The following is a 26,249-nucleotide window of genomic DNA, read 5'->3' on the forward strand; positions in this document are numbered from 1 at the left end:
CCTTCTCTCTCCCGCCAGCACGTTGTCTGTTGGGTCCCCCCAGTCTTCTTGGGCCTGCACCCCCTCCCGTGGGTTTGTGATGACCCGCCGCAGGCGCTCAGGTGTCTGCTGAGGGGACGAGCTCCCTCTGACCGAAGAGCCTGGTGCTGAGGGGGTGCGGGCCGTGCGTGCGGGCTGCCTCCGGTGCGCCCTGCCTGGCGCACTTGAAGCTGAGAAGGAGCCATCAAGGCAGAGGTGCTGGGCGCCCACAGGTGAGGCACCCGCCAATCAGGGCCAGCGGAGGCGTGCCACAAACAGCACCGCCTCCCCCTCCCCACTCGCCGGTGTACCTTGACTTTGACTTTAGGTGGTTGCAGGTGGTTCGGGACACAGCAGACTGCACATCCCACAAGCTACCTCGGGGCCTAGGGTAATTCTAAACAGCCGTCAGTCTGGGCTCTCACGTGAGACTTACAGGCTTAGGTTCCCGAAAGCCCAGCTTTACCGGATGAACCACGGCTCCGACTTCCTCCCGCAGGGGTGAGGAAGACGGGCATCGGGCTCCGCAGTGCCGTGCGGCCTTGCCGCCCCCGGGAACGCCACCTGGACAACGGGACCTCCCGAGGCAGAGGGTGACACCTGCGTCCCCCGGATCTCTCCCAGGCTTCCCTCTCCCCCACCCTGCCTCTCCTCTCCGCTCACAGGAGCTATCGAAGGTGGCGGGCAAAGAGCGAGGTGAGGTTCCCCCTGGAACGCTGAGTCCCAGAGGAACAGCAAACCCGGCCCGGCCCGTGACGCGGTGCGGTCAGCCCCAGGGACGGGGCGTCTGTGGGGCTCACGCTCGAGCTGCCCTGAGTGCTGAGGGGACGGCGTGGGGCCCCTCCCCCCGCAGCACACACTCGACACGGGGCCTGGGACGTGTGTTTATTAAAGATGCAAGCAAGCACAGACGTCTCCTGTCCATTCAGCACTGAAATAGAAAAATAGAAAAGAAACTTCACAGAAAGCAGCCTCCCTCTCGGATGCGCAGACCAGGGCCCGCTGAGCCCACGTGCACCGCCACTGCCGCCTGCCGGTCCCAGCGGCGCCTTCCCCGGAAACCCCTTCCAGAGCCGCCGCACAGACAGCTCCTCCGGAGCGGCCCCCCACCGCTCAGGGCCCTTCCCAGCCCCCGGCCCCCCAGTCTCTCCGCTCCTCCAGCCAGAGGTGGGCCAGATGATGGAGGTGGGGGGAGAGGGGGAGACGGGGAGGAACGGGAATAAAGACACCACCTCTCTTCCCCCAGGGACACAGATGAGGGGACAGGGACAGGGACAGGGCGAGACTGCCCCCCCGGGGCTGGGAACAGGGCAGTGACCCTGCAACACGGCACCCCAGGGCTGAGCGCCTCCGTGGAGACAGAGCCGCCAGCAGACTAAAGACCAGGAGCCCAGGAACCCCGAGGAGCACTGCTGCCCACAGCGGGCTCCTGCTTTAGGGACCGAACGAAAGGCGGGCGCGGGGACTGACGCCCAGCGTCTCCGGGCAGACCGTCCCCCATCACTGGCCTGGGGGCAGGTTTCCTCCGGGTCCCGCTGGCTCCGCCCAGCGAGTCTCTGGCCGAGGGGCATCCCCTCGGAGAACGCCCGTGGACAGAACTGCACGCCGTGGGGACCGGCTCCCCTCGGCCCCCTCACCGAGCCCTCCCCTTCCTCAGACCCAGGTGAGACCGGAACGGCCGCGGCGCCGGAGAAACTACAGAAATAAGCTGCAGCCTGAGCTCCGCCTGCCGCTCGGTGTGGCGCGCTCCCGGGGCCCTTGGAAATGACCTTCCGTTTGGTTGACACCGACGTGCTCCGGTTTCCGGCGGGAAGCGCTAAAATACAGCAGGCGTGCCGGGCGAGAGGCAGGCGTCGGGCCGCGTATGTTACAGGCTTTGTATTCACGGTGCCGCCGTCGGAGCGGGACGGCGATCCTGACAATGTTTGCATCGGACACGGACAGACTTCAGATCCGAAGGCGGACAGCGGCTCGGGGCGGCAGCCCCCCCCCCCACCTCCCGCGGGCCCCCCTCCCCGCCTGGCCACACGGCGGCCGGGGCCTGTCCAGCGAGTAACGAATGCGCATACGGGACCGCAGCTAGTGGCGTCTGGGGACCGCGAGCATGCAGGGCGGTTGCCGGGGCTGCGCTTATAAATAAAAGTCAAAGGTGAGGTCGCACTTCCCCATCTTCTGCTTGTACACCAGGTCGAACTTCTCGTTCATGGACACGGTGAAGATGTCCTTCCACAGCCCCACGCGCCCTGAAAGCAAACGAGAGCGTGCTGACGTGTGCGCTGCCGGGCAGCTACCCACGCAGAGGAAGCCTGACCCCGAACCTGCCTGGGGGCCGGGCCCTCTGAACCAGGCGGGAACCACAGACCCTCCGAACCTGCCTGGAGGCCGGCCGGGCCCTCTGAACCAGGCAGGAACCACAGACCCTCCGAACCTGCCTGGGGGCCGGGCCCTCTGAACCAGGCAGGAACCACTCACCCTCCGAACCTGCCTGGGGGCCGGCCAGGCCCTCTGAACCAGGCAGGAACCACAGACCCTCCGAACCTGCCTGGGGGCCGGGCCCTCTGAACCAGGCGGGAACCACAGACCCTCCGAACCTGCCTGGGGGCCGGGCCCTCTGAACCAGGCGGGAACCACAGACCCTCCGAACCTGCCTGGGGGCCGGCCAGGCCCTCTGAACCAGGCAGGAACCACAGACCCTCCGAACCTGCCTGGGGGCCGGGCCCTCTGAACCAGGCAGGAACCACAGACCCTCCGAACCTGCCTGGGGGCCGGCCGGGCCCTCTGAACCAAGCAGGCTGGACCCGCTTCCCCGAGTCTGACGTCCTGGTGTCCTGTCCCCACGGGGTGGCCCAGCGCCACGAAAGCACGGAGCTGAGGCTGCAGGCTGCCCCGGCCACTGTGTGTGTGTGTGGGGGGGGGAGGAGAGATTGGGGGGACAACCCCGCACCCCAGCTCCGAGTGCGATTCTCAGCGCAGGGAGTGTGGCCAGGGCTGTGGGCCGTGGGGAAGTGGGGTCTCCGGATGTCCCCACTCAAGGCTCAGCCCCACCAAGGGGCCCCTGCTTCTGCGGAAGGCGAGAAGGGAACACCACCCGAAGGCAGTCCCTTGAGGCGAGCAGGCGGCCTCCAGGTCAAGGAGGGAGACTTTGAGAGGCCTGCGCGTGCAGCCGGGAGGAATGGCAGTCACGGTGCCCGCCAGCTCTCCGGCCTGGATGCAGAGCGTGTGCAGCAGCAAGACTCCCGACTCAACACCAAGCCGGTCAGGGCCACCCCTGGCCCGCGGGCTGCAGGCAGGCAGGCAGTCAAAACCTGTGACCCTGGCCGCCAGGCAGGAGCACGGAGCCCCAGACTGACGAGCAGGCGTGGGAGACAGAGCCCACCCACTTTCCTGTTAACTACAAAAGCTGCAGTTGGTAGGACAAATGTTAATGGTGCCCTGGCTGGTGTGGCTAAGTGGTTAGAGTATCGGCACAGGCACTGAAGGGTCTCAGGTTGGATTCCTGGTCAAGGGCACTGGGTTGTAGGTTCGACACCCAGTCCCAGTCTGGGCACCAGCAGGAGGCAACCAATCGATGTGTCTCTCTCACATTGATGTTTCTTTCTCTCTCTCTCTCCCGTCCCTCCTCCCTTCCACTCTTCCTAAAAAAAAAATCAATGGAAAAATATCCTTGGGTGAGGATTAACAGATAAAAATCAAATGTTAACGGTGACCGGGAAGATGCCAGGAGTGGGGTGCAGACCTCCCAGCTCGAGAGTGTGACCCACCAGCTGCCGCTATGCGTTTCAGGAACGGCCTCGGGGAGTGAAATGTTTGCTCAGGACCCTTTCAGCATCTCCGAGACGAGACCAGAGCTCGGAGGGTCGGAGCAAACACCCCTCTTTCGCCCCCCCGGCAGGACCTCAGGTACCAAACCACCCTGCAAAGCGGAGCTCACACACCCAGCAGGACAAGGGTTTCTCTTTGGTCATGAAAATCACGTCAGTGTGGGGAGGAAAAAACAAGAGAAACTGTTCCTGCTCCGTTAACGGTACCCCAGGGAGAAGATTAGGAGTCTGTAGACCAAGCGTGCTATAAATAACTTTCCCGTGATTGTTTTTCTCAGCTGAGGCCGCTGAGAGCGCATCAGAGGAGTCACCCACCTGGTTTAGGATTTGGAATCAAGACAGTGAATTTATGCTGGGATATGAACCAAATCTAAGCAATGCAGCTGGCTACTCAAGGCCCTGCATGCTCACCAGCGCAAGGAGGTCTTCCGAGCACAGAGGCAATGTGCTAAAAGAAAACAAAATCAAAGAACTGAAATAAAGCAAAACCAAGGCAGACAAGACAAAGCAAATCCATGGCAGGAGCCCCTGGGACACACACACGAACCACAGGGGGACGCAGGGACGGGCACACCCACATGTCACAAAACGGCAAACGCAGAACTGACGAGGAGCAAAAAAAAAAAAAAAAAAACAATGTAACTCATAAACACTGTGAGGATGCAGCCAGGACACAAGCGCGAGGCCCTGTGGTTTGTCTCTTCCTGGAAAAGCAGGCAGCTCTGCCTCTACAGCAGCGGTTCTCAACCTTCCTAAGGCCGCGGCCCTTTAATACAGCTCCTCATGTGGTGGTGACCCCCAACTGTAAAATTATTTTCGTTGCTACTTCATTACTGTGATTTTGCTACTGTTATGAATCATAATGTAAATTTCTGTGTTTTCCGATGGTCTTAGGCTCTACAGCAGCAGTTCTCGACCGCTAGCAGGGTCGCCTAAGATATTTACATTACGATTCATAACAGTAGCAAAATGACAGTTATGAAGTAGCAACGAAAATAATGTTATGGTTGGGGGTCACCACCACATGAGGAACTGTATTAAAGGGCCGCGGCATTAGGAAGGTTGAGAACCGCTGCTCTACAGGAAGGCACTGTGCCCCTGACCTTCAGAGCAGCCCCCTGGCAGACAAAGAACAAGGCTGTCCGAGCTCAGAGCCTGGCCTAGGGCCCCTCCCCAGGGCCCCGCAGCTGTGATGGAGCCCGCCCTTCCCACCACCCGGGTGTCTCCCGTGGATCTGAGCCACCTCCTCCCCTTCCCTCAAGCACTCTCGTCTCCTGAGAAAGCTCCGGATTCACAACCCCGGGAACCAGCGTCAGGTCTACACCAGCAGGCTGTGCCCCTCCCCCTGCGCTCCCACGGCCACAGCAACCCCTTGGGGACCACAGGGCTCCCCGGTCAGACCGCAGCAGCCTCTGAGGACGCGGGGAGCAGCCGGGGGCCTGGAGAGGACTCCCGCCTGGAGCAGCCCCTCCATCTCAAACTGCTTCATGCCCAGAGCAGCCCCCGGGAGCGGCCAGCCCGAGGCCTGCACTCTGCTCTCACCCCCTGCCCGGCAGGGCTTGCCCTTGACCGTGCCACCAGCACTCGTGGTGCGAGCCGGCGCCGGCGCTTCCTCACATGGGGACTCACGCCCTCCCACCGCCCACCGCCCACAGAGGCTGGGCATCCAGCTGCACGCTGCGGGCTCTGAGGTTTCACCCCCGGGCCATCCCGGCTCTGCTGTGCGGGGCCATCTGGGGAGACACCTGCTTGGGAACATCCTGCCCACAGAGCCTGGCACAGGCCTGGGGCCTCCTGGGAACCAAAACACCGTTTGCTCCATCACAGCGCAGCCTCCAGGGGACCTCGCCCCACGCACAGCAGAGGGCTCTGGAGGAGCAAGACCTGGGCAGCGGGACACAGAAGTGGGGCGGGGGCGGGGCAGCGGGCCCGGGCAGAGGCAGGGGCGGCAGGGGCGCGTACCCCGGCCCACCGGCAGGGCCTCGGCGTTGCAGCACTGGTCCACCAGCTGGTGGCAGTGCTCGATCAGCGACTCCAGCTGGGCCTTGTCACAGGACACCCCCAGGAATCTGGCCAGCTGCTCCACCATCGTCACCAGGTCCTGGAAGAGAAGAGCAGAGAGGTGGTGCCGTTCCTGGCCTCTGGCTGGACCCCGCGAGGGGCTGTGCTTGGTCCTGCGCCCAGTCTGAGACGGGCCTCAACTGGAAATAAGACCCCGGGTTAGGGAGTGGCCCGAGGGCAGCTCTCAAGCGGCAGCTCTGGGATTCAAACCCAGGTCCTCGGGGATTTGAAGCAGACGGGAGCTTGATGTGGCCGTGGCCATGGTAAGACAGCAGCGAGAAGTAAAAACCCTCCGGCTCATTCTCTCCTTCCCCGTCCTTCCCCCCACCAGCTGGAGTCGAGGCCAGCACCTGGGAGGCAAGGAGGCCCTGGGGCCCCGACAGGCCCCGGCTCCTGCCCTCAGCATAAGGAGCTGGAGGGTCTGAAGCCAGACCCACTCACAGCTGGCCCGGCGCCTGCTCCTGACTGTGGGGCTGACTGACCCAGCTATGGGTCCTGGAGCTGCGTGCACACCTGCTCCCCACGCAGCCCTCCCGGCTCCCACGCCGCCACTCGCTCCCAGGGATACAGCCGGTCCTTGAACAACAACATCCCTGCGCTCCATCTTGTTCCACTATAGCACTGACGAGACGCGGGAACTTAGCTCTTATTAATATCCATCAGCCTTGGTAATTATAATGGGTTTCATTATAAGTCGTACTTGGCCTCAGAGCCTATCCACAATGTTAAGTGGGGACTCCTTGTAAACGGGGCTTCCAGTGGGCAAAGGGGGACAAGTTTGGGCACACCTGAGGCCTGAGGGGGCTCTCAGACGCTCCAGTTCGTCCCACCACGGTGGGCAGAGCCCACACCACCCCATGCTCTCCCGCTGGCTCCCGGGCGCCCGCACACTCACCCGGTGCATGTCCTCATACTTGAGGAAGAGCACGTTGGAGTCCGTGCGGTGCTCCCAGAACTCCTGCACGTGCTCGAACCAGGAGCCGTAGCCCACTACGGAGACAAGGACAGGTGAGTCACTCCTCACCGGGGGAGGCGTGCGCGCCGGTGGCTGTGCGCCCTGCCTTCCCGATGGCTGTGATTCAGGATGGAAAAGCAAGCTCTTGGCTGGAGGGGAGGGAGTCTTGGGTAGGGGGAGAGCCCCACAGACAAGGTCTTCTGAAGTCCCATGTCACCTGCTCTCTGCACAGGTCTCTCCAGGAAACAGCCCTCAGCCCCGCCCCCACCTCTGGATGCCCTAAAGACCCGGCATTGGGGGAAGGCCTCTGCTCGCCTGGGCATGATGGCCCCTGGCACATGGGTTTGTGTTTAACAATGGCCACCGGGAAGAGAACGATGCCCAGGAAAAGGGCACGGGGCCCGTCGGTTTGCTGGTGGGGGTGGGCTGTGGAAGACAGGGCCCTGCCAGGAGTGACAACTGCTACCCTCTGGTAGGCCTGTGCTCGACTGCCATCTCGCCAGCAGGTGGCAGCACAGCAGCAGCAGCAGGGATCGGGGTCAGGGGTCACTGACCCCTGAGGGGTCGGCCTTAAGGAGCAGATCACAGCACAAAGGCCCTCCCCAGCCCGCGGGGCATGAGGATTGAGGAAGGGGCTCTACAGGGGAGGGCAGAAGTGAATGGAAAGGAAAGAACAGGGATTCGGCCAAAGGTCTTGTTTGAGGCCCACGGCCCGGTAAATGCTGGCCCCTCTGCCAGTCCCCTCACCGCAGGGGTTCTAGCTGCTGGGCCCTGGAGCCATGCCAGCCTGCCGTCCCCGAGCCCTCACACCACAGGAAACAGGGCCTCAGACACGCCCAAACATCTGCTGCTTGGGGACCAGGGAGAGGCCAGAGAGGGGAGCGCAGCCACCTCACCGCAGGCTAATGACCGCCAGCCCGACGGAGAGCCCGAGTCTGGGCCCTGGGTGCACAGGGAGCCTGAGCAAATCCCTCTCGCCCAAGAGAAAACTCACAAAACAGACCACCACTGAGGTGCCGAGCTGGACAGGAGGGGCCCCGGGCCCCTGAGCACGGAGGGCGGGGCCACTGCACCTGAGCCCTGGCTGCAGCTGCAGAGGGGCGTGCGCCTCATGGGGGACCATGCTAGGAAGGGGAGACCATCTTGGGAAGGGGCTCCCAGCAGCTCCCGATTCTCTCCAGGTCCCGCTGCTCTGAGAAGTCACGTGCTTATCCCAGAGAATTATGGGATTAACAGCTCACTGGCCCCTCCAGCAGGGAGCTGCCCTCAGAGCGGCTCCACACACGCTCCTGACGCCTGGGCACATGGCCCCGGGCACGCCCCCAGAGTGCACGGGTTACAGCCCCAAAGCCAGTGCTGTGCTGTCAGTGGGTCCTCTGGCCTCGCTCTCATCATTTCTTATTCGAATTTTCAGGACCTTGGACAGAGGAGAGCCAGGCAGGGGGCCCTTCTAGCCAGAGGCGGGCACTGTCTGGGAAGAGAGTAAAGAATGACCTGCGGGACCAGGGAGTGCCCATGGCCTTGGACTTCAGTGCCTGACCGTGCTGTGACCTGCAGGCGCGGGCAGGCCTGCCTTGGGATAACTTTCAAATGCTCTGCCCTGCACCACTGGCGACTGGAACTTGCTAAGTATCCGCGATGCACTGGACCCTAATCTCAGCACTCTCTCCAGCAGCAGCTACTGGAGCTGGGAAATAACACAGGAAGTGCGTTTTCAGACCTGGGTGTGAAACAGCCTCCGTGCGGGTTTAGTTAAAGTACGGACATGACCCCTTTCACAACTCTCTGGGTGAAAACTCTAAACTGCCCACTTGCGGTCCAGGGAGGGCCCCTGGAGAAGCCCTGGCTGGCAGTGGGTGCCCCCCCGGGTGAAGGACAGAACTGCAGTGAGGACCTGCTGACCCACTGTCCAGGGGCGGCTTCCCCCGGGTCCCCGGCAGGTGTGACCGCCCACTCCTGCACGGAGCACTGCCTTCCGCGCCCCTCCCTGGCCACACTGGCCTGGGCGGGGCTACGCCTGCCTGCTCCTCATCCCGCTGCGTTCCCGGGGGCTTGCACACGAAGTCACGGCCTGCACTGGGCCTCTGTCACCAGGAACGGAGACGGCTGGGCCTCCGTTTTCACTTCTGAATCCAGGCCGGCAGGGAGATGCTTTTAACTGGGGAGCTTCTCAGAACCCAACACCGTGGCATGAGAAGGGCTTCTGAGGGGGACGCCCGCTCTGCTGCGCATGAGCTACGGCCTTGGACAGGCGTCCTGTCGCCCTACAGCCCGCTGCTCACCCATCAGCGGGAAAGCAGGCCCGGCGTGCACAGCGGTGGCCAGGCCTGGGGGATGCGGGCGGGGCACCAGCACGCGCCAGTGCTGCGTGAACAGTGAGCGTCCCGTGGTGATGCCCGGGCTGACACTTACGCTTGTCGTTCATGAACCGCCGGCAGAACTCCTGGAAGGTGCCCCGGTAGCTCATGGTGCGCAGGGAGCGGTGGAACTGGTAGTAGGACACCACCAGGTCCTTGGGGTTCCGGGCCATGTATATGACCTGGGGGGAGAGGGGGGTCAGACGCCGCTCCTCCCGCCCGCAGGTTCACGGGCCACACCCTCTCCTGCGCACACCGACCCTCCAGCACCCAGGCCGGCCCCCACCCGCGTGCCCTTTCAGCAGGGCTGCGGTCTTGCCCACACAGCATCGCCTGCTAGGACAGGGCCTTGAGCGGAGCGATTGGTTATGTCTGTCTCCAGCTCTACTTAGAATCAGGGAAGGAAGACGGAAAAACTATGGTCCTGACACAGGTGATGGGAACTATGGGCTCGTAAACGTCACGCAGTTGAGAAAACAAGAAAAATCAGCCGTGAAACGTTCGGCCTCCTACACGCAGAGGCTGGACCAGGTCAGCTCTGAGGAGAAACCCAGGTTAAAACTGTGAACAAAATGCTAGCGACACTGGCTTTGCCAGGGTGGACGCTGGTACGAGGGTCTCACTCCCCCGGGTCCTTGGGGAGCCATGAGGACACAGGCCAGCCGGGAGGGGAGGGCATTACCTTGGAGTCGCCATTGTGGAGATCGGAGGGCAGGAAGCGGTAGGGGAGGTGGCTTTTGATGAGGCGGGGTGATGTCAGTTCCTGCAGGGGTCAGGGGAGAGGGGGTCAGGGAAGAGGGGGTCCGGGGAGAGGGGGTCAGGAGAGAGGGGTTCAGGGGAGAGGGGGTCAGGGAAGAGGGGGTCCGGGGAGAGGCGGTCAGTCACACAGTCCTCAGGGTCTTTCCAATGGGGGTGGGTGGAGAGGGTCTCGGACAAACTGCACCCCGCCCCTCTGCCCGGACTCAGCCATCCAGTCCCGCTGGCTCCCCATTGGGCACACTGGTCACCCCTTAACCGCCACCCCTCCTTGTTTTCTTTCCCGGTCCGTCTCCCTCACTAGCACGTCAGCTCTGTGAGCGCCGTACCCCGATGCCGGGGCAGTGCCGGCCGGCGACGGTGCCCCGCGCAGCTCTACGGACGGGCTCAGCGGATGAGTCAACACAGAATACTCAACTAGGGGGACAAGGGACAGCGGTCCACGCTGGAAATGCGACCTGAACTAAGGTGGCAGAGGGGAGGGTGGAGAGAACATTCCAGACGCAGCAGAGGGATGGATGGACAGGAAATCGGGATGTTTATTTCATTCCTGACACCAAAAATTTGATGCAAATGCATCCTACCCACCTCCCTGAACAGATGGGGTAACCCACAGGGCAAGGGGGGTGCCACAAGGCCCCCACCCCCACTTCCTCCTGCCCCCCACTCCCGGCACCTGCCTCCTTTCTACCTGGAAGTCACCCACGTCCCCCACCCATCGGTTCCGGGGTCACCGTCAGGGGTTCAGGCCTGTCTCCCGGCCACCTGGGGGGCCGGCAGCGCCCTGCTCTTCCCCCCCCCCCAGGCCCCGCCCCCGAGGAGCTGTCACCTTGATGATGTCCAGGCCGGGCTGCGGGTACTCCAGGACCGGGAGCTGCTCGTCGATGTTCATCAGGCCGATCTCGTCGGGGTCGGCGCCCTGGCTCACCAGGTAGACCACCTCCTGCAGCAAGCTGGTGCCTGGGGGGCCGGGAGGCGCTCAGAGGCCTGGGGGGCCGGGAGGGGCTGCAGGGCCACGCGGTGGGGGCCCAGGAGCGCCTGAGTCTAGTGGCGAACACGGGCCCGGGCCAGCCCCTCGGCCTGCGTCCCCCTGCGCTGACGGGGAGCTGCCTTCTGCGCTCCCCTCTCTCGGCGCTCACACCGCGGACGTGTCTCGGGTTGTCAGAGGGATGAACAGGACGCACCGTGCCCGCCCGCCCGGGCCGAGCGCTGTAACAGCGGAGGGTGCTCAGTCCGGCTTCCGGCTCAACTTCCCGTTCGCACAGCAGCCACGAGGGCCCGGCGGGAGGACTCGCCAACCGGTGTCTCACCCCGAGGCACCATGTGCCCAGCACCGCGACAGCGGATTTCCCGTCCATCCATCCCTCTGCTGCCTCTGGAATGTTCTCTCCACCCTCCCAGGTTACCGGAGACGAGGCCTGCACACACTCACCAGGGCGATCCTGGGAAACCACGGGGACGTGGGCAACGCCAGAGTGAGAGGGAGTGTGGCTGGTCCTCCGCCAGCGGCAACGAGACACGCGGCCCTGAACTGCCGCGGCGCTGGGCGAGGCTGCGTGCCACACACAGTGCTGGGCAGGAGGCGCCGACCCTCGGGCCACCGCCTGTCCGGTTCTTTGTGACCCCACCCACCGCGGCTCAGCAATGGGTGAGCAAGCTACGGTGCCGACAGGGACACCGCATGGCACTCCACCACTGAGACCCGCCCAGGGCCTGCTTCTCCTGCGTAAAGCAAGGCCTGCCACGGCCCCCACGCCCGGCAGCCCCGCCCCACGGCCCCCACGCCCGGCAGCCCCGCCCCACGGCCCCCACGCCTCATCCACTGAGCTCCTACGGCCTCCCTGCTGGCCCCGAGCGTGCTGTGTGCATGGGCTGGGCCCCTGCCTGAAGCCCTTGCCTCCCTCCCTCGGGTCCTTCAGAGGGGAGGGCTCCCTGACCAGCCACGTCACTGACACTCCGCCCTTCACCCTGCCCCCGTCCCCTGCTGCGCCAACGGCCCAGGCATGACTTGCACGTCCTTTATTCTGAAGGCACAAGCACCCCTGGGTGCTGAGCACAGACAGAGGTGTGCTGATCAAGGAAGACTTCCTGGAGGAGGCAGCTTTGGAGCAAAGGCCCTGACGGGGGAAGTGGTGCAGCAGCTCTGCAAGTCCGACAGAAAAACGGCTAACCCTGGGAGCTTCCCACCCACCTGAGGCGGGGCCCTCACTCCCTCACAGATGAGGCTCCTGAGGCCTAACTGGGCCCAAGGTCACAGAGCCATCGGCAGCTCAGGGCAGCTGCACGGGGCGTCTGTGCCCTCCGAAACGACTGAGGGCAGAGTTCCCGAAATGGCTCTCCCAGGGCCGTCCTCAGGGCCTATTTTTAGTGCTCCCACCCCCACCCCCACCCCTGCAGCCCCCACCGGCAGGGACCCAAACCGATGTTCTCTGCACATTAACATCGATTTCCGTCAATATCTACTCAACTCCAAGGCCCCATTAGCTCTCCGAGCCGGAAGGCCAGCCTCGTGGGAGCCCGAGGGCGGCCTGTCCCCAGCGGCCCCTCCAGGCCCACTTCCTGGCTGAGCCACGCTCGCTTGCCCCCTCCAGCCTTCAGGGCCTCAGCCAGCGGGCACTGCCCGAGCCCGGCACCAAGGAGGGCGGGGAAGGGGCACACGGGACAGTGCAGGGAGCAGCCCAGGCCGCCCCAGGCCGCGGGCAAGATGGGACGAAATGGCCGCAGAAAAAGCCCGGCCAGAGGTGACAAGGACAACGGCACCGACCGGTCACTGCGAGGTTTCTGCCACTCTCTCAGCACCGTCACCGCCGGCACCGCCGGCTCTCCGCCAGGCACCGGGGGCATCAGTCCTCCGGAATCGCCGCTCCTCTCCATGCCACTGCCTCCCCACCCCCCACGTCCCAGCACCAGGCACCCCTAGAGGTTAGCTGGAGCCCACTCAGCCCCCATCCACTCTCCTGGCTGCCACGGCCACCAAACTCCCCCCCCCCCCGCCGGGCCCCAGGGGCTCTCGCGTGCTGCTCGGCCTCGTCCCCTCTCCCCACCTGCTCCCACGTTCGATGCTGGGCTGGGGCAGCTATGCCCAAGCTCAGCAGCCCAGGGCCGAAGCTGTCCACAGGCTGCCGCCCACCTGGCCCACGTGGCCCTGACCACTGGGCCACCGCCGGAAGGCTCATCGGGGGCCTGTCCTGGCCCCGCGGGCCCAGAGCTGCTGTTCCAGCCCCAGCGCACCGTGCAGGCCGAGGACCCGACGGGCGACCTCGCGGGCAGCTCGTGAGGGCAGGGAGCGCGTCTGAGCGGAGCCCGCCCGGACTTCCAGCGTCTCCTGTGAGGCAGGGCCGCCACCTGTCCCACAGGCGCCGAGAGGGAAGGCGGGACCTGAACACGGCCCCAGTCACGCCCGTGTTCCTTCTGCAGAGCCTCGCCCTCCTGCCTGTGCGGGCCGGGTGAGGCCACCGTCCTCTCAGGACCTGGCGGTCTGGCCACCTCCCAGCCCTCTGCCCATCGACCAGGGCTGGCCCTGGAGCCCTGCCTCCCCTCCTGGACGATGGAGGCGATGCCCGCCCTCCTTCACAGGCTGGCGGGGTCAAGGCCAAGGTGACCTGCTCGGGCCACAGGGGCTCAACCACTCTGAGCTCCAGACACCTGACGACCGCTGACGGGACCACGCCCGCAAGGACACGCCACAGCCTCCAGTCAACCACGCAACCTCCTCTCCACACGGAACACGCGCCCTCATGGCAGCCACACCCGGTAACAGGTGACGCATGGCAGCCACACCCGGTAACAGGTGACGCCTGGGGCCACACGCACGGCCGGGCGGAGGGAGGGCTTATGAGCGTCTCCTGTGCAAATCGGGAAACTCGTGATTTAGATTACTAGTCCAAGGTCACTGGAAGGGGGAGCTACATCTGGAGTGGGACCCCAAGGAGGCAAGTCCCCACTCCTGCACCGCCTCCCAGCATGCGCGGGGAGCAGGAGGCTGTGAAGGGCAGAGAAGCCGTGTGTGAGGCCCTGCGGGTCGGCTGCGGGCAGGTTGGGGGGGGGCACAGGGCCACAGCTGTGCTGGGAGCCCCTCCACTCCGGCAGCCCCCCGACCAGGGGTACAAAAGCAGGTGGGGGCAGAGCATGGGCCAGCACCCCAAACACTCCCTGGGGGAGGTGAGCAGAGGAGGGAGCAGGGCAGCAGGAAGGCTGCATCCCAGCAAGTCTGAGGGGACAAGAGGGGGAGAGGGAAGGAAGGGGAGGGGAGGGGAGGAGAGGGGAGGGAAGGGGGAGGACAGGGAAGAGGGAGGGGAAGGGAAGAGGAGGGGAGGGAAGGAGGGTCCGGCTCTCACCCTGAAACTGGGGAGGCCGCAGGGCCGCCTCGCGGGGAGGAACACGCCACAGGCTTTTACGTCCGTGGACTGGAGGTGACCTCCTGCAGAAGAGCTTCCGCGAACCCCAGGCCCCGGGAAATCACGCCCGTGCAGCGGGAATGAACTCTGACCTTGTACCTTGTGCTGAGGCCCACGGGCGTGCTGGGGGGACTCCTCGGGAACAGGGCCTGGCCGGTCACAGGCTGGAGGGAGCCCATTGCCATCTCCACCCGCCTCCTGGGAGAGGGGCCAGCACTCTCGGGTCAGAACCAACGGAACTTCGCCCCCCAACCCCCAGGATCCTGACCCCGGAATTAGAGTTGTTTTCACTTTCTTAACCAAAGTCACGCACGCACCTGGTTTAAAAAGCCAGAGGACTGAAGGCCTAGAACAGAGCACCCAGTCCCTCCCCTCCCCACCGCCACCCCCCACCCCCACCCCACCCACCCCCAGAGGCTCTCCTCTGGCCTCGCTTCCGCAGGTGCTCAGGTGGGTGGTTACTGCGCGAGCTACTTTCCACGGTGCCCATTCCACTCGGGAAGATGTGGACCTCGCCGCCGAGTCCCCTTCCCTGCCCCCCCCCACCCCCCCAATGCCTCAGAGCGGGGCTGCTGGGCGGCCTTCGCTTGCCTTGCCGGCTCAGCTTTCTGTGCGGCTGTGAGTAACCCTTCCCCGCTCCGTGACAAACCCCCTCCACACGGCCAAGCACATGGGTTCGCTCAGCTCTGTTCCCCAGGGACGTGCCCCTCCGGGCTCCTCGACCGTCCTGGGACCTCCCGCGGGCGGAGGCGCCACGTCCGTTGTCCAGGTGCCCCTCTTTGTGGCAGGACCCGCCCTCCAGCTGCTTCCTGAGCGTGAAGCTGAGACCCTCCTGACGACACGCACCCTCTCCGCCTCGCGGCCTGGCAGTTGGGCTGGGTATGGAATTCCTGGCTGGGGAGGCTTTTCCCTCAGAACTCTGAGGGCGCGGTTCCCGTCTGCCGGCGGCCAAGGCTGGGCTGAGCCGCTAAGGTCATGGTTCCCGGCCTTGGAGCATGGCCCGTCTTTCTCTGGAAGCTTCGAGATCTTCTCGCTAGCTCCGGTTTTAAATTTCCCAGTAATTTCAGATGCGTCAGTGTGGTCTTCTACCCCATGGCTGTGCCAGACACACAGGTTCTTGAACGCGTGTCCGTGAGTTCTGAAATCCTGGTTTCAATCATGTTCTCTCTTCCACACTCGCTCTTCTTTCTGAAATGCTGCGATCGTCTCATTTTCTTAGTGTTGGCTCCTATTTGCTATCATTTTGTAAATATTTTTGTTCTACTTACTGAGATATTTCCTCCACTTGGCCATCCAAACCTCACAAGTCAGATTTTAAAATTCCAGCTGCCGTGAATTTAACTATGTTTAGTTGATGAAGGAGAGAGAGAAGGAGAGAAACATCGATGTGACAGAGACACACTGATCAGCCACCTCCCGTACACGCTCCCACAGGGTTCCACCCGCAACCTAGGGCTCTGCCCTGCCTGGGAGCCGAGCCTGCTGCCTCCCGGTGCACGGGCGACGCCGCAGCCAACGACCCCACACGGGCCGGGCCAGCCACACCACGCGCCTTTCTCAGCGGCTGCCCTCCCCCTCCAGGGACGCTTCACAGAGCTAGGGTTTCGGGGGGTGTTTTCTGAGTTTTGGTTTTGTCTTGTTTTTCAGTTTTTCTTCTGCTCTGCACAGTGTCTTTCATTCTTCCAGGCTCTCTTTCCTGACTGGTGTCTTGTTTTTGCAGGTATCTGTCCTTGATGTTGGCGCTTTAAGACCTGGTGACCTTGAGTCCACCCACAGGCAGAGCCACGCTGGAGCAACCGAATGCGCGGCCAGGCTTGCTGACGCGGCTGTGTGTCTGGGACGGCAGCCCAGCCCGGGCTCGCACGGCTGGGATGGGAGGGCCAGTGCACATACTCCCACACTCTTCTTTCTTCCGGGAAGACGCCCCCTCTCTTCGCCCCGTAGGACCACAAGCATCCCCGGAGCCAAGCAGGGGAGGGGCTGGAAGCCTCCCTCTCAAGGGTGTTGCTTTCCCGGGTCCCCATGTCCCATACGGCACCATGTCCCGGCCTGTCGCTGTGCTCGCCGTCCCCAAACCCACAGCCTCCGCATCAGCCTCCTCAGAGAAACCTGCCTTTGCAGCAGCCTCTGGTCGCTAATCCGCCCCAGCACCTGCCGCCCCTGCAGCCAGGTGCTCCCAGCCCGAGCCCTGCAGCTGGAACTGGTCCCTGCGCCCCGCCGCCCCCTGCTGGCACTTAGCCGCTCTGCCGCTCGGCCACCACGTCTGACCTTCCAGAACCTGCTGACTGGCTGACCGTCACCCCTCCCCTCTCCACAGGGTTCGGGGCGCTCCCCTCCGTGACTGGCGTGTACAGAGGTTTCCAGAGGCAGCAGAGACGCACATGCGCTCACCCTGCCCCACCCAATCGTGAGCCCATGGCCTTCCAGAGCGACAGGACACCCCGTCACCGCCAGCCTGCTGAGAACGGATGGCGAGCCAAGGCAAGAAGCCCTGAACAGCGCACACACGGGCGCCCAGCTGTCACCCACTGACAGCCAAGTGCAGCGCGCCGGGTCCCAGACTCTGTCCCAGGACTCGCAGCCACTTCCTCACGGGCTCTCAGCCCCAGGCGGCTGCTTCCACTGCGTCTCACACTCGGAGAAGCGGGCTCAGCAGCGGCTCGGCGGAGCGCTGCCCAAGGCCAAGGGTCTGCTGGCCGGGGACCCGGCACCCACCGCCTTGACTCCAGAACTAGGGTGTTTTCACACACACACACACACACACACACATACACTTATACACATACACACACACACACACATACACACACATATACCACCATACACACACACACACACACATATACACATACACACACACACACACACCCACACATACACATACACACACACACACACACACACACACTTATACACATACACACAGCACACACACATACACACACATATACCACCATACACACACACACACCACACACTTACACACATACACACTACACGTACATACACATATACACACAGCACACACTTATACACATACACACAGCACACACATACCACCATACACCCACATACACACACACACACACACACACACACACACGGCTCATAACAGTGGGTAGCAAAACCAAGGCCAGGAGCGCTAAAGCGCTAACCCGAAGCCCCACCAGATTGGGGGCGGAGCGCGGGTGTGGGGAGGAACCCTTTAAGGCTCAGACCAAACGCTGGCTGTGGGGCAGGAACCCCAAGGAAAGACCCCCTGGAGTCAGCCCTGAGCGAGGCACAAGGTGAAGCCACCGAATTCACACTGGGGGTCAAGCAAGTGACCAGAGCAACCCACACACAGCCCACCGCCCACATGAAGGCCTGGCCAGGGCGGACAGGCCCGCATTCAGCACACAGGCCCCTGACCTCCCGCTCCAGGGCCCGCACACCGCGTCCAGCGAACAAGCAGAGAGCTCTGCTCATCTGAGCGGGCGAGGGGAAAACAGCCCGCTGTCAGAGGACAAAACAACCACCTGAACCAGACTCCACTTAAAATCGAGTAACGTTCAAGGATTTCATGGAAAAGGTGAACAGCACGCAGGAACACATGGGGTATTTCAGCAGAGAGGCGGAAACTAGCCGTCAAAATGCCAGAGGGAAAACAAAAACACACTAACGGAAATGCAGGATGCTTCTGACGGGCTGACAGACCGGACCTCGGGGCCTGACACAGCGGAAGGAAGAATCAGTCCCCCTGGAGACGGCTCAGCAGGAACTGTAATGATCACCGGAATCCCAAAAGAAGAGAAAGAGCAGGACCCAAGAAATATGTGGAGAGAGCATGGCTGAGAGCTTTTCCAAAATAGTGAAAGGTATCAAACCACAGATCTAAGAAGTTCAGAACCCCCGCCCCCCCAAATCAAGATAAGTATCCCCACCCTGAAAAAAACACACCTAGACTTATATTACGTGCCGAAAATCAAAGATAAAGAGAAAATTTTGAACTCAGCCAGATGGGAAAAAGACCCATTCTACGGAGGACCAAAGAATGACAGCAACTTTCCATGACACCACGCGCTTACCACCCCGCTGACAGGAGGAGGGGCCCTCACTGCGCGGAGCCTCACGCCATCAGGGCAGGAGGCGGTCTCCCCTCCCCCTGCAGAAACCACAGCTCACGGGGCTGCCATCTGCCAAGGTCACCCAGGTGGCAAGCAGCAAAGCTACATTCAAACCCAGGACTTCCAACTCCAAAGCCAGGCTCTTCATCTCTACGCAGCACCGGCGGCGCCTCCTACAGACCCATCCGTGGTGGGAGGAGGGAAGCAAGGGAAGGAAGGTAATTGCCCCCCCCCCCCCGTCCCCCACCGCGCCCCGCCCCCCCCCCTCCCCGAGGCCTCAGAGCAGTGGCAAAGCCTTGAGATCCCCCGGGGTCTTGGACTCACAGTTACAAAGCCACGGAGAGAAGGCACGCTCCTCCCTCTGCCTGGGGCCTGAGTCTGGCTGCCCTTGTGCCTTTCCAAAGATGGCATTGCACCTGAGAGATGGGGGGCAGCGGGGTGGGGGGGGAGGCGGGGGCAGGGGGCCTCTGAGCCTCTACAAAGAGCCAGGAGAGTTCCTCGTGAATAAACATGGCAGCGCCTCTGGCACACAGAACTCCTAAGTGGCCGATCACCATTCCAGGCTGTGGCCGGCCTGTGTTCAAAGTGCCAGCCCGGCCGGCGTGGCTCAGTGCTTGAGCTTCGACCTATGAGCCAGGAGGTCGCTGTCCATTCCCAGTCGGGGTGCATGCCTGGGTTGCAGGCTCCGTCCCCAGGGGGCTGGGGGGCGGGCAACCAATTGATGATTTCCCCTCCTCACTGATGTCTCTCTCTCCCTCTCCCTTCCTCTCTGAAATCAATAAGAATATGTTTTTTAAAGGATCAGGGAGTGGGCGCGGCCTCAGCGGCTGCAGTTCAGGCTGTGGTTTCTCAGCAGGGGTGACAGAAGCTCCCACCCACCCAAGGGCAACCACGGGCGAGAACCCGGGCCCTGACCCCAGACCAGCTTCCCTGCTATACCAGCTGCCACTGGAGACCACCTCAGGCCCCTCTCCCACTGAGAGAAAGTCTTCAGGGCCGATTTTGGGGGGACCAACTCTTCAGTCCCCTTGATCGCTTCATGTAATGAACAGGGGCTGGGGGGGGGGGGGGGAGCCCTCAGATGCACCACGTGAGAGCCAGTGCCGCCATCATTCCCGAGAAACGCTCCCTCCTTCCTGCCACCGTCCCCTGGGGTGGATGAGAAGGATGGCTGCGACGAGGTTAAAGAAAGCAAAAAAGAAACAGCAGCCCTGGCTGGTGTAGCTCAGTGGGTTGAGCATCGTCCCGTGCACCAAAAGGTCGCCAGTTCCACGCCCGGTCCGGGCACGTGCCCAGGTTGCTGGCTCCATCCCTAGTAGGGGGTGTGCAGGAGGCAGCCGATCGATGCTTCCCTTCCCCGCCTCCCTCCCCCCGCCCCCCTCCCCCCGCCGCCTCCACGGTACCCATGACTGCTCCTCCTTCACTCCCGGGACCTCAGTCCCCTCCACGCAGCCTCGGTCCAGCCACATGAGCTTGGGCAAGGCGCCCCGCCTCCTGGACCCCCGTTTCCTCTCTGGGAAGCAGGAGCCAGCTCCGTCCGGCCTCGCAGAGCTCCGGGAGAAGGTGCTGGACACAGGCACGCGGGGCTCCGTGAGCCACAGGGCTCCGAGCATGGCAGCGGCCTGATGCTGCGTCCGCCGGCTCACACCAGCTCTCGCAGGCGGTCCCCAGGGCCCGACCTCAGGCATGGAAGGGGAGACACAGACAGAGGGGCAGACGGAGAACAGGGAGGGGCTGCGAGGCCGCAGGGCTGAGGGAAGCTCTGCACCTCGAGAGCGAAGCCCTGGGTTCGTGTGAAGGGACCTCGTACAGGGTCCGAGGCCACGGCTGGACTGCCCGCCACGAGAGAGCGTGTTTCCGCTCCTGCACACGGTGTGCTCCTGTCTGCTTTAAAGATTCAGGTTACAAACAGATGTGAGTTTTGTATCGAGAAAACTTCCGTAAACTAACACCTCCTTCCCCATCCAGGTGCCCAGAAAGGTCCCTGCTGCCAGGCTCCCCCAGACACACACACCCCCGGCAGGGCCCCTCAAAGCATCCCCCACAAGCCCCCCGACAGCGCTTTCCCGGTGACCTCAGTGACCTCCGGGGCTGCTCCTCCACGCCTTCCAGCTCCTCTCCCCTCCATCTCCTCTCCTCTCCCCTCCATCTCCTCTCCCCTCCCCTCCATCTCCTCTCCCCTCCATCACCTCTCCCCTCCCCTCCATCTCCTCTCCCCTCCATCTCCTCTCCCCTCCATCTCCTCTCCCCTCCCCTCCATCTCCTCTCCCCTCCATCTCCTCTCCCCTCCATCTCCTCTCCTCTCCCCTCCATCTCCTCTCCCCTCCACCTCCTCTCCCCTCCACCTCCTCTCCCCTCCATCTCCTCTCCCCTCCATCTCCTCTCCTCTCCCCTCCATCTCCTCTCCCCTCCATCTCCTCTCCTCTCCCCTCCATCTCCATCTCCTCTCCCCTCCATCTCCTCTCCCCTCCATCTCCTCTCCTCTCCCCTCCATCTCCTCTCCCCTCCACCTCCTCTCCCCTCCACCTCCTCTCCCCTCCACCTCCTCTCCCCTCCACCTCCTCTCCCCTCCACCTCCTCTCCCCTCCACCTCCTCTCCTCTCCCCTCCATCTCCTCTCCCCTCCATCTCCTCTCCCCTCCATCTCCTCTCCTCTCCCCTCCATCTCCTCTCCCCTCCATCTCCTCTCCTCTCCCCTCCATCTCCTCTCCTCTCCCCTCCATCTCCTCTCCCCTCCATCTCCTCTCCCCTCCATCTCCTCTCCTCTCCCCTCCATCTCCTCTCCTCTCCCCTCCATCTCCTCTCCTCTCCCCTCCATCTCCTCTCCCCTCCATCTCCTCTCCCCTCCATCTCCTCTCCTCTCCCCTCCATCTCCTCTCCTCTCCATCTCCTCTCCCCTCCATCTCCTCTCCCCTCCATCTCCTCTCCCCTCCATCTCCTCTCCCCTCCATCTCCTCTCCCCTCCATCTCCTCTCCCCTCCATCTCCTCTCCTCTCCCCTCCATCTCCTCTCCTCTCCCCTCCATCTCCTCGCGCAAATGGAGGCAGCAGCACAGAACCCAGGTCCCTCCTGGGCAACTCCAAACCCTAGCGAACTCCCCACACCAAGTTCCTCACGGTCATGTAAGCCCGGCCCTACCCTGACACGAGGCGATCTTTAGTCTCTATGGACCCACTGAATGCGGGGTTCTCCCTGCACGTCTGTCCCCCATGGCTCTAAAACCTGGACCGTTCCAACCCCCTCCCCTACAGGGCTGGGGGCGGGCTGGGGGCCACAGCAATGGGGGTGCACACCTCCTTCCTTCCCCTCTCCCCAAGCTCCCCCCACCAACACAGCTCCCAGCCCTCCCCTGACAGCCCCTCCCAACCTTCCTCAGAGGAACTGGGCCCAGCTCTTGGGTGGCGGGACCCTGCACAGCTATGACAGCCAAGCCACAGCTCCCCCGCCTCCCATCCCCGGCCTCCCTCCCTCCCTCCCCGTGGGTCCCACATGACCTCCATCCAGCCCTCCTTCTCCCGGCTGCAGACCAGCCACGCAGTCTGGTGCAGCGCCTGCCTCCGGCTCCCACACAGGCAGAGGGAGCCTGAAGGGAGGTTTGAGGAACCAGCAAGCCGCCCCCTCCCCACCCCTCCCCAGCGACAGCCCTCACCCGGCCCCGCACGCACACCTGCGGCTTTGAACTCCCGCCCGCCCCGCCACTCATCGCTGCGACCTTGGGCGAGCCACTGCTCCCCGCCTGGGCGCCTGGACTGTACGTGGGCCGCCAGGAAAATGACGTCAGCCAGGGCTGGGAAACGGGGTGCCCCGGTCCTGCCTGGTACCCCGGTGATGGAGGAGGCCCTGAGGCTAGGGACCCCGGGCACACACTCGGGCCAAGGCGGGCCCCATCCCCCGCCGGGAGCCTGCGGGAGAGGAGGATCGTCCGCAGTCCCCCGCCCGCCTCGCGCCCCTGCCCAGACGATCACCCGGACTCTGCACTCGCCAAGGCGGAACCGGGTCCAGGAACAGAGAGGCTGAGTGACTGCCCAAGGTCACACAGCCGGCAGGGGAACGGGAGGGGCGCGGGGAGGAGGGCGGCTCCGGCCACACCGGCTCCATCCCCACGGGCACCGGGCTTCACCTCCGGAGGTCTCCGACCTCAGTCTCCCCAGATGCGGGCCGACCACCCCCATCCCGCCCTCTAGGGTCCCGGCCGCGGGCTGCGCGGGGCTCACCGGACTTGGGGTAGGTGACGATCCACACGTCGCTCGGCCGCACCGGGAAGTTGGCGATCTCCTCCATCTTCCCGCGGCAGAAGGGCGGCAGCCGCACGCCGTGGAACTCGAAGTACTTGCTCTCGAACTCGCCCGGGGTGCTGGGGGTCTCGGCCTCGCTCTCCGCCATGCCGCCGCCGCCCGCTGCCCCGCCGCCGCCGCCGCCCCGCGCCGCGCCCGCCCCGCGCGCGCCCACGCCCGCCGCCCCGCCGCGCGGCGCTCCGCAGGCGTGACGTCACGGCGCCGCCTCACCCCACCGGCGCCGAGGCTGCGCTCCGCCTGTATGACGTCATGGCCCCGCCCGCCGCGCCCTGCCCTCCGCAGACGTGACGTCTTGAGCCTCAGGGCCCGCCCCGCCCCACACCTGGCGGCTGGTGCCAGCCCCCGCCTCCCCGCCTCCCAGCCGCCCGCCTGCAGTCCGCATCCCTCCATCACGCCTTCATTCACCGACCCCGGAGTCCATCCTTCCGCAAGCGCTCAACACAGGCTCGGGAGATGCTGCAGCCAGAAGGGACCTTAAGGGTTCCTTCATTCCTTCCTTCCGTACACACTCAGGAAGCATCTGGCCTGCGCCAGGCCCGGCTTCAGGCTCCTGGCCCTCTGGGCTGACATTTGTGAGTAACCAGGATAATCTCAGGTAGACATGTGCTATGAAAGACTCGCTCCATAATCTCCTAGGGCGGGGATGGGGAGGTTGGGGGGGTGGGGAGGGGGAGGGTAATTGCAGCTTTCCAGGACCAATGGCAGACCTAAAAGGACACTCTCCAGATAGCACCCCCAAATCTGCTTTTAATAAGGCACTTCGTAAGCAGGCAACAACTTGAGAACAACAGTTCTAAAGAGGTTTTAGTACAAACCCTCATCCAATCATTGACTCTCTATCTCTATCTCTATCTCTATCTCTATCTCTATCTCTATCTCTATCTATATCTCTATATCTTCTCGCGTGAATGAATGCTGATGCTCCAGGTGGGGGTTCTCACTGCGGAAGGCAAGGAAGAGCCGTGTGGTGTTGAACTGGAACCTGAGGTATTGATATGAGTTTATTATTTTTAAAACTATTTCTCATCTTTGCTGACAAGGCCCTTGGCACTGGGGTTCCAGTCAGACCAGGCACACCCAGAGCCCAGATCTTCTTGGTTTCTAATACTTCCCGCCCAGAAGGAAGCAGGGGTTCTTGAAGAAAAGGTCAATTCCAGGGCTGGGCAAAGAAAGTACGAGATGAGCCTAAAACATCTTGTTGGGCCAAAAAGAAAAAAAGAAAGTGTTCTTAAAAGTGATAAGGACCTGTCAAAAGGACACAGGAGTAGCTTGCAAGGCCAAGTTAGGAACAATTTGCACATGTTAGACAAAAATTGGAAACAACTCAAATATCCATCAGCAGTAGAATGGCTAAACTGTGAGGTATTCATACAATGGGATACTTACCACACAGTGTTTTAAAATATGAAGAACTGCCCTGACTGGTTTGGCTCAGTGGATAGAGCGTCGGCCTGCGGACCAAAGGGTCCCGGGTTCGATTCCGGTCAAGGGCATGTATCTTGGTTGCGGGCACATCCCCAGTAGGGGGTGTGCGAGAGGCAGCTGATCAATGTTTCTCTCTCATCGATGTTTCTAAGTCTCTATCCCTCTCCCTTCCTCTCTGTAAAAAATCAATAAAATATATTTTTAAAAAAACATATTAAGAAGAAGCTACCTAAGTATGATCTTTGATTTAAAAAAATAAAAGAATTACTGGTACATGCAACAACACAGGTGAGCTTTGCAATCAAAATGATGAAGAAGCCCGGTCAGCGGGGCTCAGTGGTGAGCGTCCACCTGTGAACCTGGAGGTCAGGGTTCTATTCCCGTCAGGCACATGTCCGGCTGCTGGCTCCATCCCCCAGTGTGGGGCGTGCAGGAGGCAGCTGATCGATGACTCTCTCACGTCACTGATATTTCTATCTCTCTCTCCCTCTCCCTTCCTCTCTGAAATCAATAAAAATATATGTATTTTTTTAATGATGAGTAAAAGAAGCCAAATACAAAAGGCGATATGTCATATGATCCCATTCACATACAGTTCAAAGACAAGCAAAACTAATCTATGGTGATAAAGGCCAGAAAAGGGCTTAATGCGGGGCCCGAGGGAGAGGGCTGAATGGGAGAAGACACGGGAGTGCCCTCCAGTGTGTTGGGGACATTAGCTTGCTCTGCGATGGTTACGTGATGACTTAGACGTAGAGTAGATGTTCAGATAGATATACATGCAGCTATGGGTAGAGGTAGAAACGGGTACATAGACGGACAGTTGGGCTGCAGGGCCCTGTGCCCCGAGGGCCCTGCACGTGGGGTTTCATGCTCTGTGGTCACCATCTTGAAATTCGTAATCGCCTTATTTGAACTCTGCTCTATACGTGCAGTCTGACGGGGTAATGGAGCACGTGCTGAGGATCTGGAGCCTCGGAGCAGGCGCGGGTCCACCCATGGCCGCCTTGTCGGGACAAGTTCCTGACTGCCCGCTCCTCTGTCCTCCAGCGCCCCAGCCCTGCCCAGCCTCTCTCCTCGCCCCTCCCCGCGGACCAGGGGGCCTGAGAGGAATGCTCACCCCCATGGCACCTCAGAGTGGGGCACGATACGGCCGTCGTTGTCATCGTCCTAGACTGGCAGCACCAGGGCACTTGGTGGGTGAATCAGCCAAAGCGAGCCGCTCTCCCACCCCCAATTCAGGCGCCCATTTGTCTGGTGTGGAGGCTGCAATACCCTTGGGGCGGCAGGCCTGTCCCTGACTTGAGTTCCCCGCTCCCAGCCAGGGCGTGATGTGTGGGTCCCACCGCCGGCAGGAGGAAATGGGCAGCCAATGGGCAGCGCTCGGAGTCATGGGGCTTGTTCCCCAGGCTCTTGTGAGGGTCTGCAGGTGCCCTACGAGTGATGCAATGTTGGAGGGAGTGACATGAACTGCCTAGAGCAGACAATAAACACATTGACGGGTTGGGAGATTGTGGAAGTTATTTTAGCACCTTGAACAGCATTTCCCCTGCTTTTTGAACAAGAGGGCCTACACTTTAATCTTGCACCGGGACCCAGTGGTAGAAGTCTCATTCTCCTCAGACTCCTCTGTAGAGTCTCTGCAATCCCAAGCAGCATCCCAATGGGCTCTTTTGTACAAATTAACAAGATGTGCCCGTCCAATGTGGCTCAGTGGTCGAGCGTCCACCTGTGAACCAGGAGGTCACTGCTCAATTCCTGGTCAGGGCACGTGCCCGGGGTGCAGGCTGGAACCCCAGGGTTGGGCGTGCAGGAGGTCGCCGACCAATGATTCTCTCTCATCCTTGATGTTTCTCTCTCTCATCATCTCTGAAACCAATAAAAAATTTACTTTAAAAAATTAACAAACTGCTTCTAAAAGCTATGTAGGAAAGCTATAAATCAAGAGTGTGGGATGGGCATAAGCAAAGGCGTATATTTACATGGAACAGAATAGAGACCCCCGAAATAGGCACACACATATGCGATGGCTTGTTTTTTGACTGATAGCCCTAAGGGC

The 26,249-nt window shown here is 62.2% G+C and overlaps 1 protein-coding gene across 1 annotated transcript; it reads right to left on the minus strand.

Moving 5' to 3' along the window:
• Positions 1–1,311: 1,311 nt before the first annotated feature.
• On the minus strand, positions 1,312–22,853 carry SULT4A1 (sulfotransferase family 4A member 1). The gene is made up of 7 exons (XM_008155401.3): positions 22,685–22,853; positions 10,798–10,928; positions 9,895–9,975; positions 9,268–9,394; positions 6,796–6,890; positions 5,802–5,940; positions 1,312–2,261 (listed from the first exon to the last, which is right to left on the minus strand). The coding sequence occupies exons 1-7, from the start codon at positions 22,851–22,853 to the stop codon at positions 2,149–2,151; spliced, it is 855 nt and encodes a 284-aa protein (XP_008153623.1). The 3' UTR covers positions 1,312–2,148.
• Positions 22,854–26,249: the final 3,396 nt, after the last annotated feature.

The sequence above is a fragment of the Eptesicus fuscus genome, chromosome 7, assembly GCF_027574615.1.
Source record: "Eptesicus fuscus isolate TK198812 chromosome 7, DD_ASM_mEF_20220401, whole genome shotgun sequence".
In the NCBI taxonomy this organism is placed as follows: domain Eukaryota; kingdom Metazoa; phylum Chordata; class Mammalia; order Chiroptera; family Vespertilionidae; genus Eptesicus; species Eptesicus fuscus.